A 23341-nucleotide genomic window follows, 5' to 3' on the forward strand; every position below is an offset into this window, starting at 1 on the left:
CGGAGCGGGGACAGGCCCCAGGAGGGCTCCTTCTACCCATCATGCGGCCTGGTCGGCGCTCGGAGGGCTCGGGTAGAGCCCGGCTTATGAGGGCGGCCTTCTCCCAAGTTCCAATTCCTTCTCATTAATATAATAAGTGCACCAGTCCAAGTCAATAAAATCATACTGTCGGATGAGACGCATCTCTGCCCACTCCTAATGATGCGATCCTAACCGGCTCTGACGGAGCGCCGCAGTCTCTTTTCTGCAGTGGGACAGAGAAAGGCTCGGTGCTGACTGACAGGGGACAGGAGGCAGCGGTTTGACCTCTTCTCTTTGACAGCTTCCCTTGAATTTCCTGGTCTTTTCGAAGCCCTTCAACCACATAGGTAAATAGTCCCAAAGTGACCGAAACACTTGGTTTTTCACAAGGGAAGTCAATGTTTGAGGGAACAGGGAAAGACAAGGCTTCCTTCCAGCAACAGAGAGTCGGTGGCCTGGGTCCCCAAAGTGGGGCTCCGACAGTATCCGCCGAGGCCCCGGCCCTCGTTTCCTGGAAGCAGCGTGGGTTCTGGAAGGAGAGGCCTGCTGCCATGTGACCTCAGGAAAATCTCTCGAGCACCTGGATTTCAGATTCTTCTTCTGCTAAAGGGAAGGATCGCTGGATGCTTGGGGCTGTTAGGGGCATGAGTGGAGTGTCCCATACTCCCCGGGGGTAGGTAGGTCCTGACACATCTTCCCTTTGGAGCTAAAGGAAGAGCTCCTGAGGCCTGGCCAGGTGGGGACGAGAGTTTCAAAACAAGCCCCTCCCCGCCAGCCCCGCTGGCTCCAGCAGCTGCTGGGAGCCGCTACTCTCTAGGCTCGTACATTTCTCCTAATTGTGTGCAACGCGCTGAGAGTCTCCCTGGAATCTGTGTGAACAGTGACACTTTCCACAGGACACTGTGACTTCCAGAAAGTGCCTCTGCCCAGACAATGCTGCTTTCTCTCTCACACCCCACTTGCTGCAGGCACTCGGGTGTCTGGGGATGGGAGACGTCCTGGCTTGAGCCATGGAGTGGGGTGGAAATGAGCTGGAATGGGGCGATGTTCAAGGAGGTGGCGGGCAGCTCCTGGGGCCCAGCTCCCTCCTGGGGAAGCAGATGCTGGTGGGCGCAGCACACAGCGGGTGGGCCTGGGGGCACCTTCCTCTGCAAACGCACCTCAAAGAGCCAGGAGCTAGCCCCGAGAAAGCAGGGGCCCTCGCCCACTCCATGTGCCTCTGGGAAATGTGCCCACAGATGGGCAAGGTGAAACCCAGACAGCCTTGTAGTAACGCGCTGGAGACCCTGCTCCTGTGTTCCACTGCGGGGGAATGCGGGGCTTTCTTGGTTCCTGTGTTCTCACTGAATGAAAAATCCTCCATCGTCCAGCCCTCACATTTGGTTACATACCCAGTGTGTGGATTCTAAAGCTTGCCATTGCTTCACGTGTCCCCAAAACACACATCTGACCAAGTCTCTTCCCGAGTTCAGCCCTTCAGCAACCCCGGACCCCTAGGGTGGTGTCCAGCCCACTGAGCTCAGAGTTCAAAGCCCTGCCCGCCTTTCTCACCGCTCCTGCAAGGACCCTGGTCTGTGGCAAAGCCAGGCTCAGCTGCACGCCGAGGCTCACCCACTCTTTCCTGGAACACTGCTCCCGCCTTCCCTGTCCCAGCAGCACCTGGTCACCGTTTATGGTCCAGCTACAATGTCACCTCCTCCCTGGCAGGCACCTGGTACCCACAGCCTCAAAACCGCCGGTTTAAAGGCCAAAACCTAGGAACAGCACAAATGTCCAGCCCCCAGGAGGGACGGACCCAGGGTGCTGGCTGTGAACGAGACGCTCCCAGCAGTGGGAAGATGCTGCCCTGTGCCACAGACACACCCCCAGCTCCAAGCAACCGGCTCAGTCAGCTTCTCCTGCAAGGGCCGGGAGGTGACCAGAGGGTGCGGGAAGCCCCAGCTGGACTCCTCTGGCCATGGCTGACTCCCTTCTGGGTCACTGTTCTGAACAGATGAGAAAACTCTGGGGCTTAAAAAAGGCATCCTCCTGCCCTAACTGACCAAAGACACGTGGGGAGAATGTTTGCGTCTCCCTGCATGGTCACCAGGACCGCTGGGGGATGCTGGGGCACAGACAGGTCCCCCTTACCTAGGGAGTGGGCTGCGGTGGTCTCAGAGCTGAAGAAGCGGCCCAGACCAAGGTCACCGAGCTTCACGACGCCTGTGGCTGTGATGAACACGTTGGCAGGCTTGATGTCTGCAGGGAGAGCAGAAGGAGGTTGGTGTGAGGTAGGAGGCTTGGGGTAGGTGGGACAGGACGAGAGGAAGGGGGAGCTCCGGGTGAGGTGAGGCCTAGCCCAGGTCCTGCTCCCTCAGGGCAAGGCCCTGTCCTGGCTCTGGCTGTGGGACCTCGGGAAATTGACCATTTCTGAGCCTCAGTTTCTTCACCTGTAAAATGGGTCTCCCTTCACCAACTTCACAGGGCTGCTGTGAGGGTTAAGAGAGCAGGGGTTTCTGTCCTCCTGTTTCCGGCTCTAGAGCCGTATCCTCCAGGCTTAGACCAGTGCCTCGCACACAGGAGGCCCTCAGGGAAAATCTGTGTAACGAATGAAGGAGGCGCTCAGTGGGGCACCCTGTGCCGTAGCTCTCAGCGAGGGCGGGACCTCAAATACAGCAGACACCGAGAGATACAGGTAGAGTTAAGGAACGGAGGTGTTCAGGAAGCAGCCTACATAAAGGACCCCGCGCCCTGCCAGGCACCCACCAGGCTCCTTTCTCACAACTCGGAGTGATGTCAGCTATGGTAACATCCCTCTCAGGTGCCTCCCGTTCTCAGCCCAGCCCGCTGGGACGGCAAAGCCCCCATGAGAGGCCCCTGTGTGCGGGGCTTCCCCTCACCTCCCTCCCAGGCTGCTGTGGGGAACTGGAAGTGGTGCTGGGGCTCACGTCACTTTCCACCTAGGTCCCTGACCCGGGTGCGTGTACGTGTGGTTGCTGGACAGCCTCCCTGCCTAGGGAATACAGAGCGGTCCAACTTCCTCAAGGGGCTGCCCCTGAGGACCCTGGAGGAGCCATGGGAAGCGTCTTCCTGGGGCTCCAGGGGCACTTGGGCTCCGGGCGGCTCCTGGCCGGTGGCGTGTACCTCGGTGCATCACCCGGCGTGAATGCATGTGCTCCACGGCGCTGCACAGCTGCACGAAGTACTTCCACACTGTCCTCTCCGGGATGAGCCGCTTCTGCTTCTTAAAGTACTGCAGCGGGGGAGACAGGCAGAGGGATAGGTCTGGGTGAGCGGGCTTGGAGGTGGGTGACCACAGGGCACTGCCTCTGTTCTTTCCCCAGTGGGCAACTGGTGCCTGGCATGGGGGAGGGAGTGGGGATTGGGCAGTTGAGAAACAACAATAAGCCCAGAACCAAGAGTGATGTGTCCATGCCTCTCCTTCTACCTGAATGGCACTCCGCGGCCACTCTGTCCCCACCCCGAGAGCTCCGTGAGGGCTAGACAGGCCTGGCGTGTCCGAATGGCTTTGCTGCATGGACACCCAGATCAAATATGCTGAAAGTGGCCCTCAACTACATTTTTCCAGAACCTCCTGGACACATCCCAGACAGGGTGTTCCTTGCAGGACTGAAATGGTGTGGACTCTCCCCGTCCCCAGCCCCAACCTGGCCCAGGAGGGTGGCACCCAGGACACATGTGGTGGTTAAATCACAGCTGCTCCCACCTCCTCGGAACCAGCAGATCTCAGTGCACTGGAATTCTTTTTTTTTTTTTTTGAGACGGAGTCTTGCCCTGTCACCCAGGCTGGAGTACAGTGGCGCAATCTCGGCTCACTGCAACCTCCGCCTGCCAGGTTCAAGCGATTCTCCTGCCTCAGCCTCCCGAGTAGCTGGGATTACAGGCATGCGCCTTCATGCCCAGCTAATGTTTATATTTTTAGTAGAGACGAGGTTTCACCATGTTGGCCAGGGTGGTCTCAAACTCCTGACCTCATGATCCACCCGCCTCGGCCTCCCAAAGTGTTGGGATTACAGGCATGAGACACCGCGCCGGGCCCCGCACTGGAATTCTTAACAAACGTGGCGAGAACCTTGAGGAAATGGGCTGGACACGTTCAAATGGAAGCCGGGGTCACTCTGCTTCACTGCCTGGGAAAACATATTTAGTGATCCAGGAAGAAACCAAAACAAAAGGCCCCCGGCCGCACTGAGTGAGCCGTACGTAACAGAAGGTCCTGCAGAGGGCAGGCCCAGAGCATGTGACAGCCACGGTTCAGCTCGAGACGGGGGTGGCTCTCGGATGCCAGGCCCATGGCAGTGGGGCAGGACTTCACCAGCTACCTGCAAACCAGCTTTTTCTTCAGGGGCTTTTTGCTTCAAAGTAACCATCTTTCCCTAAAGCAGGCAGAGGCGGCGCTGTGGGCCTGATGGTCAGGGCAGCTGCTCTGGTGCTGGGAAGCTGGGAACTGACCAGGACACACTGGCCTGGGAAGGGGCGTGGGTGGAGCAAAGGATCTGGGCTGGCACTTTCAGACCACCTGCAGGGTGTGGCCACCACGCCGCGCCTAAGAGGGAGGGCTGGGCCCATCTTACAGCCGGGGAAAGAAAACTGAGGGCCACACAAAAAGAGGCAGAAACACAGCTCAACCCCAGGCCTCCCACCGAGAAAGCCCAAGCCCTTAGTCCACTTCTTTTTTTTTTTTTTTTGAGATGGAGTCTCCCTCTGTCGCCCAGGCTGGAGTGCAGTGGCGTGATCTCAGCTCACTGCAGCTTCCACCTCTCAGGTTCAAGCAATTCTCTCGCCTCAGTCTCCCGAGTAGCTGGGGTTACAGGTGTGCACCACCACGCCCAGTTAATTTTTTGTATTTCTAGTAAAGACGGGGTTTCGCCTTGTTGGCCAGGCTGATCTCCAGCTCCTGACCTCAGGTGATCTGCCTGCCTTGGCCTCCCAAAGTGCTGGGATTACAGGTGTGAGCCACCACGCCTGGCCCCCTTAGCTCACTTCTATTAACACCAGTAACCATTGATATGGGAGACCGAGCTCAGAGGTTCAGGAACATGCCCAAGGTCACCTGGCACCCAGCTGGGACCCAGGTCTGGGTGCTTCCCACAGTGGGACAGTCGCAGGCAGGAACCCCTGGCCTCGCCATAAATCCCCTCAAGGCTGTTCTGAGGTGCAATTCTGGGAGAACCTCTCTGGTGAGCCGTCCCAGGTGTCAGCACAGACCCCAACCCCGGGCCACCTCCAAGCCTGCGGCAGGCCAGGCTGGCATGTTATTCACACTGTGACGTGAGTGAATCCTCATTACAGCATTTAAGCAGGGATGCGCATGGCCGAGAGGGGTGATTTTCTAAATGTCACGTCCTATAAGCACTGTCTGACATTTAGCAGGGAGGCGCAGAGTCTCTGGTGGGTTCTGGGGCTACGGCAGCTCCTAGCTTCACTCTTCCTTGTAAATAACTCAGGCACCATGGCTGTGATGGCGCAGCTTAGCCCTTGAGGCTGCAGGCTCTCAGGACACAAGCCCTGCTGCCTGACAGCCTCTGAGGCCAGTGGGACGACCATGCGGTGGCCCCTGTTCCTCTGGAAACCCAGAGGTGGCCTGAGAGCAGGCAGAACCAGGGGGACCGAGCTCCCACCAAGCCCCAGACACTGTGCTGGTATGTTACAGATGAGGAAACTGAGGCATAGGGACCCGCCCGAGGCCATCCAGGAGACGTGTCTTACTTGGGTGGGTCTCTGCACTGCCAGGCCTCCCCTGTTGGCAGCTGCACCGAGCCAGCTCTGCAGGTGAGGGCCCCTGAGCTGGGTTGGAGGGAACAGGAGCAGGCAGGGACACTGGGGGGAGAGAGGTGGGGGCTGTGGTAAGGGGAACTATGCCAGGGGAGGAGGAGGGACCCAAGGCACGGCGGGCCAGGTGGCTGCTCAGAAACTGAGGCCACACCTATCCTAGACTCAATCCCGCTGGGTTTATGACTGACTTGAACCCTGAGCCAGTATTGGCTCTGGGGAAGCCAAGGAAGTGGTGAAGAGGAAGGGGACACCCCCTCCCAAGCCTGGCATAGAGGAGGGATGCTGGATAGAATGCCCCCACACCTCCTCTTCTCTCTCTGCTGAAGGAGACTGCATCTGGCCTGGGTTTCCCACAATGCTCCCTCCAAGAGGTGGCCGGGCACACGGTGGACACTGAGGCTCAGGGAAGAGGGATTTGCCCCGCCTCAGCCCCCCATCTGCCTGTCTGACTGCAGGCCCACTCCACGGACTGAGAGGCCACAGTGTCCGGGCTCCACTGGGGCTGAGAGGGTGGGGCGTCCTCTCCATGGGCTGTGTTCCCGTGTGGCAGTAGGGAGAGGCCTCTCCTTCACCTCCTGCTCCTCCTCCGTCCCTGCCCTCACCTCTCCTACCCAGCCTCTAGTCTTTCTTCTAGAACACAAAGCTGACCATGTTTGTTCCCGGCCATGAATCTTAGGAAGCTTCTCTGACGTTAGGGCCTGGTCCCGGATCCCCAGCCTCGAGTGAGAGGCCCCGCATGATCCAGTCGTCTCCATCTCAGCTCCACTTTCCCTTTCCCATCCCTGCTGGACCATTCCTGCTTCTGGACAGCCTGCCTCCCCTAACGGCTCAGCTCAGTGTCACCTCCTCCAGGAAGGCTTCCCTGACTCCCACAGGCCCTGCACATGGCTTGTTCACACTGGCTCCTAACTACTCGTTCGAGGGTCTTCCTGTTAGAATCTGGGATCCCTGAGGGCAGTAGCCATGCCGGTGACATCCCTAGTTCTTGGCACGAGGGTGACACATGGCGGATGCATGATGCTTGTGTGTTCAGCAAGGGAATGTGTGAAGGAGAAACAAGTAAAGCGGGGACAGGGGAGAGGAAGAGCTAAGACATGATCTAGCACATCTGTTCCCACCAGGGATCTGTGTGCAGATTAACATCCCTGCAAAGGCATTAATATGTCAACGGAAATGTAAGAGCAGGTGATAACAGCTCAAGTAATGCCACTTCCCAGTGACGCCTATATTCCTAGGAGCCAAATTTCAGAAGAGCACCAAGCAATTGCTCAACCCCCAATGCCTGATGGGAAAGACAGAGAACCCACATCCAGCCCCGTTTCCAAGCGCGGCTGTGAGTAGGGTAGGCGCTCGAGCGGGGCCCAGCCTCACTTGGGAGCAGACAGGCTGCATTCAGAGGAGAGAGGTGATGGGGCCACAGCAGGGCCCCGGGGACAGAGGTCCAAGCCAGTAGGGATGTGAGGACCTCCACTAAAGAACAGTGGAGTAGGGGCTGAGGGTTTGGGCCTGGGGGTCAGGCAGGCCTGGGGGCCTCCACCTAGAGGCTTAGCTGCCTTGGGCAGGAGACTAGACCTCTCTGAGCTTTGCTATCTGAGGACAGCGGGGACTTGGTGAGGGATGCCTGAGCGTACTGTGCTGGGTGGTGGCTGGCAGGAGGTGCCGCTCTTTCACTGAAGCTGCAGTGGTCCTGGACAGCAGACTCACGGTGGACCCCGCCCTGTGCCCTGGGCGGTGGGGTGAGGCAGGTGGAGAGGTATGTAGGGGTGCGGAGCACGAGCCAGCCCTGGCGCTGAGCCTGCCCATGTGACTCGAACGATCGCTCAATCTCTCGAAGACCCCAGGCCTGGGCGTCAGCTGGCACATGGAAATGGAGTTCCCCCTCTAGGGCTGGGGAAGTCATCTTGGACTATGTCCACCAAAGGGTCCCAGGCCAGGAAGAGACCTGGGCCACAGGCATGGCTCTGTCCCCACAATGCTGGGTATCCTCAAGCAAGTCTCTTAACCTCTTTGGGCTCAGTTTTCTCCTGTAAAATGAGGTAGTGGGATCTACAAGATGCTTTCCCAAGAGCTGGGGTCGGACCAAACAGGGTGCTGCCCCTGCTCCTTCTGTGACACAGGAGAAGTGGCTCACGTGCCTGCGTACAGGCTGGGGCACGGGGGGTGGCCAGAGGGGTTCCTTCTGCCCATGGCTGGCCCCCTCCCAGCCACCATCCTGTCTTGGCGCCACCTTCGCCTTGCTTTTGCACACGGGCTCTTTTGAGCTAGGCTTCCCTGAGGCCAATGGAAAGAAAGAGGCCTCCAGCAACAGCAGCTGGGGATGGACCCTGAGAGGCCCTCACCAGACCGCAGCTAAGGCCTGTGGGCATCCGCAGGGGCGCCCAGGGTCCCCGGCGGCCGCCTCTGGCTAAGGGCAGAGCATCGTAGGACTGGGCTGAAGGCAGACTGCCACCTTTGGCTCCAGAGCTGCACAGCCCCAGCACCCCCACCCGCCAGGTGCTTACCTTGATCATCTGTGAGAGGTCCCCCGCATCGGCCAACTCCAGCACAATGTTCAGCTCGTTGTCTTCGATAAACGAGTCCAAATACTTGATGATATTTGGGTGGTTCAGTTGCTGCATGAGGAGAGAAAGAGGGGAGGGGGCACCAGTGAAGACGGGACAGACCCAGCGCCTGCCCGCCACCGGCACCCTGCTGGCACCCGGTCGGTCACTGAGGCCCTGACATTTGCCAGAGAAGTGGGTCCCAGGGAAAGAAAGGCCTGTGCTGGGGAGTCAGGAAGGCCTGGGTGACACTAGGAAAGCCAGCTGGACTCCCCGAGGGTCAGATTCCTCATCTGTAAAACTGAAGTCATGTTTGAAGCCTAGTTGTGAAGACGACACGGGTCAACACTCTTGAAATGCGTACCAGGGCAGCTGCACAGAGCTACGTGAGACTCAGCATGGGCTTGTGGAAAGGACTGTCCCCCTCCTCCTCACCAACCAGACCCTGAGGGCGGCATCCGGCCCTACCTCTGTCCCTGTGCCCTGTGCTCAGACACGGCCAGCCTGCAGGTGCTCCTCAGAAGGATCGTCTCCTCCCTTCATCCTTCCCACTCTCTCAATCCCTGACCTGTCTCTTGGGAAATCAGTTTTTTACAAAAATATTTTTTGTAGAGATAGGATCTCACTATGTCGCCCAGGCTGAAACTGAACTTCTAGGCTCAAGCGATCCTCCCACCTCACCCTCCAGAGCAGCTGGGACTACGGCTGCACGCCACCATGCCCGGCCCTTGTGAAATCTTGAAAAAAATCCCTGGAGGCATGAGAGCCGCCCAGCTGATTTGCTCATGCTGAGACCCTGCCTCTGTCCTTCGCACCATAGCCTGCATGTTTGCTGCAGTGGAGCACGGAGCTGGAGCATGGAGCAGGACAGAACGGTGCCCCTCTGGCTGGAAGTCAGGCCCTGCTAGGCTAAGAGGAGCCCCTGGCATCTGTTCATAACAAAGCTGACTGTTTATATCGAAGTGACTCCAGGATCTCAGAGAGCAGAGTCCCCTCTGCTCTCTCAGATCCTGCCCTGGTGTGGGTGTGATCAGACTAGTCCAGACACCAGCTGACCACCAGAGGCCGATAGTGAGCACATTTCCCAAAAGGCCCGGAAGTGGCTGGAAGAAGGATGCACTGTGCCCATCCATGGATTCTAAAATGAGGGGAGCCTGGGCAGATGTTACAGAGCCATGTAAGCCCCTATTCATTAATTCATTCCCCAAGCCAGCCCCCCATGTGTGGACCCTGGGGGGCCACAGCAGGCTCAGCCACTGGCCCCAGCTCAGGTCCTTGGGGGCCAGAGTGGGCTCAGCCACTAGCCCCAGCTCCTCCCCATGTGTCCGTCCTCTCACCAGGTCCCCCCAGAGACTGATCCCTCTCTGCTATGGCGCCCACTGCCTGTCCGAGTCCTCAAGCCCCTGCTCTGGACCAAGGTCTGACCCTGAGGTGGGTGTGCTGGCCCCTGCCTGCCCCCAGCCAGGGCTCAGTAAACATCCAGACACCACTCCAAGGAACCAGGCACCCTGCATAGCTCTGGATACAGGTGCGGCACATTCAATCCTGGTTCCCAGGGGTGGCTGGGAGGGAGCCCTGTTGCCATCTTAGCAGCAGGCTCCCCTGTGGAAGCACTTTGGTCAGTAACAAATGTTGGTAATTTACACAGGGTGACTGGACTTCAGAAGGTGGCACACAAAGCAATCCTAAGCAAAAAGAACAAACCTGGAGGCATCACATTACTGGACTTCAAACTATATTACAAGGTTATGGTAACCAAAACAGCATGGTACTGGTACAAAAATAGATATACAGACCAATGGAACAGAATACAGAACCCAGAAATAAAGCAGCACACCTATAACCACCTGATCTTCAACAAAGTTGACAAAAATAAGCAAAGGGAAAGGACTCCCTACTCACTTAACTGGCTAGCTATATGCAGAAGAATGAAACGGAACCCCTACCTTCCACCATATGTAAAAATCAACTCAAGATTGATTAAAGACTTAAATGTAAGGCCTCAAACTATAAAAATCCTAGAATAAAACCTAGGAAATACCTTCCTCAACGTTAGCCTTGACAAAAAATTTTTGACCAAGTCCTTAAAAACAATTGCAACAAAACCAAAAGCTGACAAGTGGGACATAATTAAAAGAAAGAGCTTCTGCATGGCAAAAGAAGTGATCAACAGAGTAAACAGACAATTGACAGAATGGGAGAAAACATTCATAAACTATGAATGTCCAGAATCTATAAGGAACTTAAATCAATAAGAAAACAAACAAACAAACAAAAAACATTAAAAAGTGAGCAGAGGAGGCTGGGCATGGTGGCTCACGCCTGTCATCCCAGCACTTTGGGAGGCTGAGGTGGGCGGATCACTTGAGATCAGGAGTTCGAGACCAGCCCAGCCAACATGGCAAAACCCCATTTCTACTAAAAATACAAAAATTAACCAGGCATGGTGGTGGGCACCTGTAGTCACAGCTACTCGGGAGGCTGAGGCAGGAGAATCGCTTGAACCTGGGAGGCGGAAGTTGCAGTGAGCTGAGACTGCGCCACTATACCCCAGTTTGGGTGACAGAGCGAGATTCTATCTAAATAAAAATAAAAAATAAGTAAACAGGCTGGGCGCGGTGGCTCACGCCTGTAATCCTAACACTTTGGGAGGCCGAGGTGGGCGGATTACCTGAGGTCAGGGGTTCAACACCAGCCTGGCCAACATGGTGAAACCCTATCTCTACTAAAATACAAAAATTAGTCAATCATGATGGCGGGTGCCTGTAATCCCAGCGACTCAGGAGGCTGAGACAGGAGAATCGCTTGAACCCGGGAGACGGTGGTTGCAGTGAGCCAAGATCATGCCACTGCACTCCAGCCTGGGTGGCTGAGTGAGACTTTGTCTCAAAATAAATAAATAAAAATAAAATAAAAAGTGGGCAGAGGACATGAACAGTAATTCTTCAAAAGAAGACATACAAGCAATTAACAAACACAAAAAAATGCCCAACATCACTAATCATCAGAGAAATGCAAATCAAAACCACAATAGGGCCGGGCGCAGTGGCTCAAGCCTGTAATCCCAGCACTTTGGGAGGCCGAGACGGGCGGATCACGAGGTCAGGAGATCAAGACCATCCTGGCTAACACGGTGAAACCCCGTCTCTACTAAAAAATACAAAAAACTAGCCGAGTGAGGTGGTGGGCGCCTGTAGTCCCAGCTACTTGGGAGGCTGCGGCAGGAGAATGGCGTAAACCCGGGAGGCGGAGCTTGCAGTGAGCTGAGATTCAGCCACTGCACTCCAGCCTGGGCCACAGAGAGAGACTCTGTCTCAAAAAAAAAAAAAAAAAAAAAAAACCACAATAGGCTGAGTGCAGGGGCTCATGCCTATAATGCCAGCACTTCGGGAGGCCGAAGTGGAGGGACTGCGTGAGCCCAGGAGTTTGAGAACAGCCTGGGCAATACAGTGAGACCTTGTCACTAAAAAAAAAAAAAGAAAAAAAAATTAGCTGGGCTTCGTGAGCAGGCCAGTAGCCCAAGCTACTTGGGAGGTTAAGGCCGGAAGATCACTTGATCATGGGAGGTTGATGCTGCAGTGAGCTGTGATCACACCACTGCACTCCAGCTTAGATGACAGCGTGTGCCCCACTCTCAAAAAAAAAAAAAAATTACAATGAGATACCATTTCACATCAATCAGAATGGCAAGTACTACAAAGTCAAAAAATAACAGACGTTGGTGAGGTTGCGAAGAAAAGAGAACGCTTGTATGCTGTTGTAGGAATGTAAATTTGTTCAGACACCATGGAACGAAGTCTGGAAATTTCTCAAAGAACTAAAAATAGAACTACCATTTGACCCAGCAATCCCATTACTGGGTATATACCCAAAGGAATATAAATTGTTCTACCAAAAAGACACATGGGCTTGTATGTTCATCACAGCACTACTCATAATAGCAAAGACATGGAATCAATCTAGGTGCTCAGAAATGGTGGGCTGGATAAAGAAAATGTGGTACATGTATACCACGGAATATCATGCAGCCACAAAAAAGAATAAAAGTCATGTTCTTTGCAGCAACATGGATGCAGCAGGCGGCCATTATCCTAAGAGAATTAACACAGAAACACATCTATACTGCATGTTCTCACTTTTATAAATGGGAGCTAAATCTTGGGTACACATGAACATAAAGATGGAAACAGTAGACATACTGGGCTCTACAAGAGGGGGCGGGAGTGGGGCAACGGCTGAAAAACTTCCTATTGGGTACGATGTTCACTATCTGCGTGACAGGATCAGAGGCTCAAATTTCAGCATCACACAATACACTCTTGTAACAAACCTGCATGTGTACCTTCTGAATCTAAAATAAAAACGGAAATTTTAAAAAGGTGGGCCAGACGTGGTGGCTCACGTCTGTAATCCCAGCACTTTGGGAGGCCGAGGCAGGCGGATCACCTGAGGTCAGGCGTTCAAGACCAGCCTGGCCTACATGGCGAAACCCCGTCTCTAAAAAAATACAAAAGTTAGCCAGGTGTGGTGGTGCACACCTGCTATTCCAGCTACTTGGAGGTTGTAGTGAGCCGACATTGCGCCACTGCACTCCAGCCTGGGTGACAAAGCAAGACCCTGTATCAAAAAAAAAAAAAAAAAAAAAAAGAAAAGAAACAAAAGAAAAGAAATACGAAAATCCTTTTGCCCAGATTTTGTGTTGAGAAGGCCGTCCTGCGCGAACACTGGCCATCACGTCGCTGTCCTCAGCACACATCACGCTCCATAGACATGTTTTTCAGTTACCAAAAAAAGTGTCAAAGCACGTGAATGGCAAGTTGAAAGTGCTTTCAAATCTCTAAGACACGACCTACGGCGTGGACAAGCTGCTACTAGGATAAATGGGAACACCCTGCTCCTTCACCCTCCTCTTGAACTTCACCTCATGATGTTACCGGAAATCTCACACCCTCTCAGGGAGGACTCCCCAAAAACTGCCCAGGTCATCGGCAGTCCAGGCATGACAGTTTCTCCAGCAAGGGAGAAATGAGAGGGGTTGGGTAGGAAGTAAAGCCCCATCAAGGAGATGCTGGTTCCTGGGGAGGGGAGGAGGGAGGCTCCTCCCCCATTTCCCTACAGGTCTGAGGGCAGGGGGTTAAGGAAGGGCTCCCTTAAATGCCCAGGTAGTCGACAAAGGCACAGGCAGAAAGAGGCTCTGGACATCCATTGGGCTAAATCCTCAAGGTCCAGAGAGGGGAACAGATCAGCCACGGGTCCACAGCAGCAGGGGCCAAGCTGAGTCTAGAACCTGGTCCACACGGGGTCCACTTCACAGCCTGTGGCCTCTTGGTGGGCCCAGGTGGGTCTGGAAGGGGACACACTTGGGCCAGGGACAGGGAAGGTGCTGCAAAGATGCAACGTGGTTGGGCCTTGCCTGGCTGTGGTGGTGGCCAGAGGGAAGGGAGGGAGAGCTGAGAGTAAGGGTCCCTGTCCTTTGAATCTCTGCCATCAGGGGCTCTGCTACAAGCTCCAGGCCCTCCCAGATATAACACAGAGTGTCTGTCTATGACCTGTCTTCCCCACTGGGCTGCATCCTGGTGTCCAGCATTCAGTGGTGCTCAGAAATTGCACGGAATGAATGAACACACTTCTGTATTCCACACGACCCGCCTTCTTGTGCCACGCTTGGCAGTGGTGCTGACAAGCCCCCTGTACTTGAGAGGTTTTGGGTTTGGGTTCTTGGCATGAATGATATAATATGTCAACCAGTCACCCCTCCGAGAACCACGTTTCCTTTTGTTTTTTGAAGGAAGCACCTCGGGCCCCGGCACATCCTGTTGACTTCCCATGGGCTACCCGAGGAGTGGGACCCGTGTTCTGGAAAGTGGCTGGCGTTGGCGGGCAGAGGTGGTAACCATGACAACCGGGCTGCTTTGGACGGCGAGCGTACCACACACCAGTGCTGCCCTGAGCTCGTCAGACGTGTTTCCTCACTGACTCCTCCAGCATGCCTGCTGTCATCATGCCCCCTTTACAGATGAGGAAACTGAGGTCCTGAGAGGCCCACGGCTGGCCCGCAGCCACATAGCTAGTGAGCGAGGGGTGTGTCCTCTGAACCCAGGCTTGACGCCTTTGGCTGCACCACAGCCCTGGGGAAGGGGCAGAATCCCCTCCGCAGCCAGGTGGGCTTACGCCAGGCTCAGGCTCCTGCAAGGCAGGAGCTGCAATGGCACATCTGTGTGACCAGGGACCAGACCAGGCTGTGCTCAGCACGCTCACCTGCGGGTTCCCTCACTCGGGGAGAAAGGCATGCAAGGTGGGGAGAGGGCAATGGGTGATCAGGGCTGGGTAAGTGGCAGCAAGTTGACCATTACTTAAACATTTAAACAACGCTTTCGAGGGATATTTTTTGACCTATAATAGTTAGCGGTAAGGACATCTCCTGTCTCCAGCCTTGACTCCATCACCCACTGTGGCCGGGGGCCACCAGAGCAGGCACTCACAACTCACACCCCACCATGGCCCCCCAGCTTGCAGCCACTTCAGGGGCTCCCCTTTGGTTCTGAGTGTGTATCTGGCCCTGCCGCCACGTCCGGCTTTCTGTCTCCCCAACCTCCCATAATCCACGCTGCAGCAGTGCCTGCAGGCAGGCTCACTTCGGCCTTCCAGATTCTGGGATGGTGCCCTGGCCTCTGTAAGACCTGCTCAGGAAGTGGGTTTCCCCGGGGCTCCTGGCCCACCAGTCAATCTGCATCACCCTGGAAGGTCACCATCTGCTTCCCCACCAGCCTGGAAGTCCCCAAGGGCAGGGCCAAGGCCTGAGAAAACAGGGTAGGGTGTGGTAGAATAAACTGCTAATCTGAAATTCTGCAGCTGTGGCTTCAGCAGGCATCCCTGCCACCAGCAATCCCACTTTGCTGGAAACTGCCGAGCAAATCCAGTATGTTTCACTGGGGGCCGGGCGCAGTGGCTCCCGCCTGTAATCCCAGCACTTTGGAAGGCTGGGATGAGAGGACTGCTTGAGGCCTCAGGAGTTTGACACCAGCCTGGGCAATATAAGGAGACCTCATCCCTACAAAAAATTAAAAATGTGGCCGGGCGTGGTGGCTCACACCTGTAATCCCAGCACTTTGGGAGGCTGAGGTAGATGGATTACCTGAGGTCAGGAGTTCGAGACCAGGCTGGCCAACATGGTGAAACCCTGTCTCTACTAAAAATATGAAAATTAGCTGGGTATGGTGGCGGGTGCCTGTAATCCCAGGAGACTGAGACAGGAGAATTGCTTGAACCGAGAAGGTGGGGACTGCAGTGAGCAGAGATTGTGCCACTGCACTCCAGCCTGGGCAATAAGAGTGAAACTCCGTTTCAAAAAAAAGAAATAAAATAAAATAAAATAAAAAATAAAAATTAGCTAGGTATGGTGGAATGCATCTGTGGTCCCAGTTACTTGGGAGACTGAGGCGGGAGGATTGCTTGAGCCCAGGAGTTTGATGCTGCAGTGAGCTATGATCATGCCACTGCACTCCAGTCCAGGCAACAGACTTTGCCTCTTAAACAACAACAACAACAACAACAATAAAAACAAACAAACAAACAAAAAAAAAACCAAAGAAAAAGGCTGAGAGGAGAGACGGAAAGAGGATGAGAAAGAGAAAAAGAGGGAGACAGACATGGAGACAGAGGCAGAGCCAGACAAGCTGCAGTCTGGATGTGACCCCCACACTGAACTCCTCCCCTGGCTGGCCAAGCCTGGTCCACAGAACACTGGGAGGCAGGGTCAGGGCTGCCCTGAGGGGAAGGACTTCTATGCCGGGTACTGCCATGTACAAGCAGGAGGGGCGTCCAGCAAGGAGGAAAGACCCCGAGGGCTGGGCAGAGTGATGAGGCAGGGGCCGCTCCTGCCTGGCCATGAGAAAACTCACCAGCCGCTGCCCCAAGAAAGCCATCGTCTGTGAACTTAGCAGGGGCTGCGGATTCCTGGCACCCAAGCGCCGTGATGGACATGATGTGGCCCAGCCGGGGCCCCAGAACCTCCCGGAGGAGGCGAGGCTCCCGCTCAGCCCCGGGCACTCACCTTCAAGAGGCCGATCTCCTTGACGCAGTCCTGCCTCGCCTTGGCGTCCATCATCTCAAAGATCTTGGGCGGGAGGAAAAAGAGAAACGGAGTGGTTACAATCTGTGTCCAGAGCCCCTGTAGGGGGTTACGGGGTCTGCTTTCCAGTCCCGGCTCTCTCACCTCCTCACCGAGGGACCCCCCACACCCCAGCCCCTGTAGGGTTTGCTCACTGTAGGCCCCCCAGCACTGTCCCACCACAAAACCCATCGTGGCACTAAAGAATCAAGACAGGGAGGCCAGGTGAGCCCCTCCCCAGAAGATCGAGAGAGAGGGCCAGGCATGGGGGCTTATACCTGTGATCCCAGCACTTTGGGAGGCTGAGGTGGGTGGATCACTTGAGGTCAGGAGTTTGAGACCAGCCTGGCCAACATGGTGAAACCCCGTCTCTACTAAAAATATAAAAATTAGCCAGGTGTGGTGGTGCATGCCTGTAGTCCCAGTTACTCAAGAGACTGAGGCAGAAGAATCGCTTGAACTCGGGAGGCAGAGGTTGCAGTGAGCTGATCACACCACTGCACTCCAGCCTGGGTGACAGACTGAGACTCTGTCTCAAAAAAAAAAATAAAAGATCAAGAGTGAAACTGGTCATTTTTTGGACAGAGGACCCCGCTGCTCCTCCAGTGCCCTGAAGCTACTGGTGTTCTCTCCCAATTTCCCCGACGCCATTCTCTCTCCCGGGCCTCCTCTGCCCAGGCTCTCAATCTCATTCTTTAAGGACAAGTAAGCAAATCAAGGGGCTTAGGAAGCTTTGCTGGAGGATTTGAAGCCATTTCCTCCAGCAAAGCCGTGTTCAGATGGGCCCTGCGGCTCCCGTGGACATGGCTCCCGTCCTGACTTTGCCGCTTGATCTACTTCCTCCATTTAGGAGGGACGCAGAAGGCGGGAAGCCCACAACTGTGGAGCAAGCGCAGGTGCAAGGATGAGTGGACATGGTCTGAACCTCAGCTCCCCCATGACACGCTGGGACCCTGGGGTATTCTGAGAGATTGTCCTCATCTGAGACATGAAATGACAGTCCCCACCCACGGGACTGTTGCCAGGCTCCATGTGCTCCTTGCATGACCCAGTACACAGCAGGCGCTCAATGCATGCTTGTTTTTCTTTTCCTTTGTGGTTCCCAGTGAACAGGCGTCTACCTGGTTCTCCCTGTAACCCAGTGAGTTGGGTGCTGTTTCCCTCGTTCACAGAGGAGGGGAGAGAAGGGACTGGCCCGGGCACCCCGTCCAGATGCAGAGACGGCCTCCAGAGATGCAGGTTTGACCCCATGGGTCATCAGCTCACCTGCACCTTCTTCAGAGCCACCGTCTTCCTGTCCAGCAGGCAGGTGGCCTTGTACACCTCGCTGAACTGTCCTCGGCCTATCTTCTTTTCGATCTGGAAGTCCGCCAGCGAGCAGCGAAAAGACAGGGTGTTGGGGTGCCTCTGGAAGAGGGGACAGAGGGTCTCCGTGAGCAGCCAGGCTGGAGCAGAGGCCTGGGGACGACCCCTAGAGCCCCAGCACCCCAACAGCACCCTTTAGGGTGAAGGAGGGACTCTGCTGCCAACCCTGCTCTCAGAGCCTCCCAGGCGCATCCCCAGGGGCTTTCTGTGCAGGGTCCCTGGTTCCCCTTAAGGACCCCCACTGCAGGTGAAAAACTGAGGCTGTTCACGCTCCCCACTGCCCTTATCACCGCCTTCATTATCTGACTGCTTGTTTGCTGTCGCTGAATCCCATCCCCGGGGGTTAGCTCCGTGGGACCAGGGGCCTTGCCCATCTCATCCTCTCCTGAATCCTTGATGCCCAAATTGGGGTCCAGCAAGCCAGGTGCAGCTCAGGTCTCCCCAGCCCATGGCCACCATGCCAAATGCCCCAGGTCATTGTAAGAAATGGTAAGTTCCCCTCCTGGGGCAGCCGTTCCCCATCTCAGACAAGAAAACGCAGGTTAATATTTGTAGCTTTGGCCAGATGTGGTGGCTCATGCCTGTAATCCCAGCACACTGGGAGGCTGAGGCAGGCGGATCACTTGAGGTGAGGAGTTCGAGACCAGCCTGGCCAACATGGCAAAACTCCGTCTCCACTAAAAATACAAAAATTAGCTGGGTGTGGTGGCACATGCCTATAATTCCAGCTACTCGGGAGACTGAGGCACGAGAATTGCTTGAACCCAGGAGGCAGAGGTTGCAGTGAGCAGAGATTATGCCACTGCACTCCAGCCTGGGTAATGGAGACTCTGTCCCCCACTCAAAAAAATGTGCGGCCTTACACACTGAGCCCATGCTTTAAATAAACTACTTTTTTAGGGTGCCGGGAAGAAACCAGAGCTCCACAAAGACTCAGCAGGGGCCAGCGTTGGAACACGTGATCCTGCGCTGGGACCTGCCCAGGGATGGAGCCTCCAGGTGAGGCCGCAGTGGCCAGGAGGGCCCCGGGACATCTGTGCAGTGAGCTCTCAAGAAAAGGCAGGAGGGGGCGCCAACCCTGGGCCAGGGAAGGAGGAGACAGACAAGGGGAGAGGATGCCACATCTCTGGGCTGCCCTATGGTGAGATGGGCCCTGTTGTGTCTCCATTTGCCCGATGAGGAAACTGAGGCCCAGAGGGCCCAGCCATGCCCACATCACCCGGCTCCATGCCACTGCCCCAACTGAAGCAGGAACCAGCAGTTCAACTTTCTAGCATGAAATGGCTCTTTGCTGAGGGTCACACTGAGCTGGGTGCTGCACCGAGGTGTCTTTGGGAGTCAGCACCCTGGCGGAAGGCATCAAGACCAAACCGAGAACTACAGGACTGGCCCTTCTGACAGCTGCTTCCCCACCCGGAAACACCAGGAACTGCTGGCTGGACCACCTGGGTCTCAGCCTGAGATGGCTGCGGAGCAGGGGCACGTTTCCTGGGCAGGTCTAAGCTGGGTCCATCGACTTCTCCTCCGTCCTTCTCCCAGGGTGCCTGAGGGGAACCTGCTTACGTGGTGATCCCTACTCTGGGACCCTGAATCATGAATAAATGAAAAATAGAAACTCACTGGAAAGGCAGGGAAAAAGGTAAAGTGAAAATGTCTCTTCCAGGCCAAGTGTGGTGGCGCACGCCTGTAATCCCAGCACTTTGGGAGGCCGAGGTGGGCGGATCACTTGAGGTCAGGAGTTTGAGACCAACCTGGCCAAAAAATGTTTGTAAAACTGCAAAAATTAGCTGGGTGTGGTGGTGTGTGCCTGTAAATCCCAGCCACTAGGGAGGCCGAGGCAGGAGAATTGCTTGAACCTGGGAGGCGGAGGTTGCAGTTGGCTGAGATCGTGCCACTGCACTCCAGCCCGGGCGACAGTGAGATTCCACCTCAAAAAAAAGAAAATGTCTCTTCCAGATTTGGCTGAGGGAACTCTACAGAACACCCTCCTGTGGGAGTGAGTGATGGGAGTCCAGGCCTCACGGCACACAGCAAGGTGAGGGCTGGGCCAACCTTGACTTGGAAGCCTCGAGGCCTAATTACCTCTCATGGTGGGTCCTGCTGGGGGACCCGACCTGGAGGGCTGCTGGAAGAGGAAGATGATGATTTTTTTTTTTTAATACTTTAAGTTCTAGGGTACATGTGCATAACGTGCAGGTTTGTTACATATGTATACTTGTGCCACGTTGGTGTGTTGCACCCATCAACTCGTCAGCACCCATCAACTAGTCATTTACATCAGGTATAACTCCCAATGCAATCCCTCCCCCCTCCCCCCTCCCCGTGATAGGCCCCTTCCCGAGTCCAAGTGATCTCATTGTTCAGTTCCCACCTATGAGTGAGAACACGCGGTGTTTGGTTTTCTGTTCTTGTGATAGTTTGCTGAGAATGATGGTTTCCAGCTGCATCCATGTCCCTACAAAGGACACAAACTCATCCTTTTTTATGGCTGCATAGTATTCCATGGTGTATATGTGCCACATTTTCTTAATCCAGTCTGTCACTGATGGACATTTGGGTTGATTCCAAGTCTTTGCTATTGTGAATAGTGCTGCAATAAACATACGTGTGCATGTGTCTTTATAGCAGCATGATTTATAATCCTTTGGGTATATACCCAGTAATGGGATGGCTGGGTCATATGGTACTTCTAGTTCTTCACCAAGTGCCAATGTCTGTTGGGTAAATACATCTGTACATGGAGCGCAAACCTAAGAAGAGCAGGCATCCCTGAGTGCCTACTGCACGCTGGGCTGTGTGCAGACACCACCCATGCGCCAACTCTTTGGGTACTCAGAACAACCCTATAAGTAGGCCTCACTGCTGTCCCCATTTCAGGAATCTGAGGCTTGGAGGGGTAGCAGTGACCTGTTCTGATCAGGCAGCGAAGAATAGCAGAGCTGGGATGTGACCCCAGGACTGGGGACTGTGGTGCCCAAGCCCTTGCTCCATATTGGGTGGGATCTCAGCTCAGATCTCTTCTCGGCTTTTCGCTCAAGACCCCCTGAGCAGCCAGAACTGCCACTGTCTGCTCCAGCCTCCATTCTTTCAGTTACCTGAGCCCTGACCCATGCCCCGCTACCAGCCTCTTCAAAAGCGGGCCCGTCTAGTCCCTTCCATGTCCTCTGCACTGAGGCTCTGACCTGCCCAGAGCAACTGCTTGGAGCATGTTTGTGGAATGACACATGGAATGCGCCCGACACGACCTGGCGCACAGTGGGACTCTGTGACTCAGACGCCATCACCTCTAGGAATGCAGCTGAAATCACACACCCTCAGAAACAGCCAGGGCAGCTTTCTGAGCACTCAGAGGAATCGCACGTACTCATAAAAATAACCATGAGGTGGTGCGCATTAGACGCCTACTATGTGCCAGCTTCCAGCTGCTTAGACAGCTCTATGTCTCCAAACTCCTAACAGCTTCACGAAGCAAGAGTTATGAATCCCATCTCGCAAACCAGGAAACAGGCTGGAACTCCCTGTCAGATCTAGAGGCAGCTGCACCACCAGTGATGGGGGCAGGCTCCCTCCCCTCCTGGGCCTCAGTTTCCCCCAGACAGTGAAGGGTTTACAGGAAGTGATCCCAGAGGGTCTTTGCCCTGGGGAGACCAGGCTTCTCACTGTGACTAGTGGGAGTCTGGCTGGGGTTCCCAACACTGCCCGTCCTGGGAGGCTACACTGTGCAGTTCCACAGTGGGGTCAAAGCTCCTAGTGGATGTGGGTGGAGGTGGCTGAGGCTCCAGCTGTTCACATGCATATGGATGACCCAGATTTGCATTTCTTGTCACAGCCCATCCAACCCAATTAGAGGCCAGCTCCTCTGGTGGGGCAGCTTCCTAGATGGCAGCACGTGTGTTAGGGGCATGGTCCAGCAGGCTCTGGGACACCACTGCACTCCCAGGGCTGCCATGGGACCCTGTTCCCAGGGTGGCCTCTGCTCAGGTGTGGGGCACCTCAGGACACCAGTCTCCTGGGGGCAGCTGCCTGGGTGGCAGAGTCCTGGCCCTGGTGCACCTGGGGGTTCTCAGCAGAAGGGAAAGGGCGAACTGTGTTCTTGGCCTGGAAGGCCTGGCTGCTCTCTGTTGCCACCTCCAAGACCTCCCTCCCCTCCTGGGTCAGCCCCCCGCAAGTTCCACTTTTGCCCCTGCAGCCAAGTGATCCTGGGCTGGTCATCCATACACAGGGACACTGGCTCCAGGATTTCTCTGAGGACTCCGGAGATGATGTTGGTGATAAATGTCTGTGCGGCTCTAAACTGCGAGACAGGCATGGGGCTGGCCCCAGAACAGTGTGCCCAGGGTGGCCCCAAATGTGATCACTGCTGACTAATGACCGACCACCTCGATGGTCTTTCAGAAAACTGCTTTTTTTTTTTTTGAGACAGAGTTTTGCTCTTGTTGCCCAGGCTGGAGCACTGTGGCGCAATCTCGGCTCATTGCAATCTCCGCCTCCCGGGTTCAAGCGATTCTCCTGCCTCAGCCTCCCGAGTAGCTGGGATTACAGGCGCCCACCACCACAACTGGCTAAATTTTTTTGTATTTTTGGTAGAGATGGGGTTTCACCATGTTGGCCAGGCTCATCTTGAACGCCTGACCTCAGGTGATCCACCACCCTCAGCCTCCCAAAGTGCTGGGATTACAGGCGTGAGCCACCGCACCCAGCCCAGAAAACTGGTTTTTGTTGCTCACTGTCCCTGCTCTGTGTGAAACCCTGTTCTGGCTTCTGGGGAAAATAACACCCCCAACCGCACCCCAGGGCACAAGTTGGCAGAGGGGTAACCACTGCTCTGGCTCTGATGTTGAGACTCCAATGCTGGCGCATGGAGACGGGCTCAAACCTCAATTCCGCCACTTCCTGGCTGTGGGCCTTGGGTGAGCCTTCTGGGCCTTAGTTTCCTCTTCCGTATAGTTGAAATCATAACAGTACCCCCTTCAGGCGGCTGCTGGGGGTTACATGGATGAGTGAATGCAAGGTCTTGGAAGAGGGCCTGGCACTAGGTGCTGGGACATGTCATTCTCCAGCTGCTGTGGTGACGGTGACTGTGCTGCTATCTGTCGAATGGGCCTAGGGGTGGCACCTGCTTCCCTGGGGAGCAGTGGACAAGCCCGCAGGTTCTTGGCTGTTGATATCATCGCCCTGCCATTCCCACCCCTCGGAGGTCTGCCGACCTGGGGGCTGGCAGTAACCTTGGGGGCTGCAGTTAGGCCGTGGGGCTGACATGCACCTGCGGACGGGTAAAAGACACAACCCTGAGACTCTGTCACCCAGGACCATTTGTCAAGGGACCGTGCTAGGCAAGAGCGGCCCTCAGCCTCCCTTCCAGGGCTGCGCTGTGGGGCAACGCCATAGAGACCACTTCTGGCTCCTCGGGCCCCTCCGCCAGGGCGCGGGGGCCCTCTGCTCTCCCACAAAGGCAGAGGAGACGGGTCGAGGGGCTGGGGGACAGGGAGGCTAACCCTGCAGCATCACCACTCACTGTGCTGCCTGTCAC

General features: G+C 55.4%; 1 protein-coding gene across 5 annotated transcripts in view; it reads right to left on the reverse strand.

Annotated features, from left to right (window-relative positions):
- NEK6 (NIMA related kinase 6) overlaps positions 1–23341 on the reverse strand; it is a 97538-nt gene that overhangs the window by 22613 nt on the left and 51584 nt on the right. For all 5 annotated transcript variants that reach the window (XM_025360656.1, XM_025360659.1, XM_025360658.1 and 2 more), the window contains 5 exons: positions 17713–17853; positions 16390–16452; positions 8298–8408; positions 3145–3253; positions 2152–2259 (listed from right to left, as the gene is read on the reverse strand). In XM_025360656.1, the coding sequence (XP_025216441.1) occupies positions 2152–2259; positions 3145–3253; positions 8298–8408; positions 16390–16452; positions 17713–17853 (532 nt within the window). The remainder of the gene's footprint in view (positions 1–2151; positions 2260–3144; positions 3254–8297; positions 8409–16389; positions 16453–17712; positions 17854–23341) is intronic.

This window comes from Theropithecus gelada, chromosome 15, assembly GCF_003255815.1.
Source record: "Theropithecus gelada isolate Dixy chromosome 15, Tgel_1.0, whole genome shotgun sequence".
NCBI lineage: Eukaryota > Metazoa > Chordata > Mammalia > Primates > Cercopithecidae > Theropithecus > Theropithecus gelada.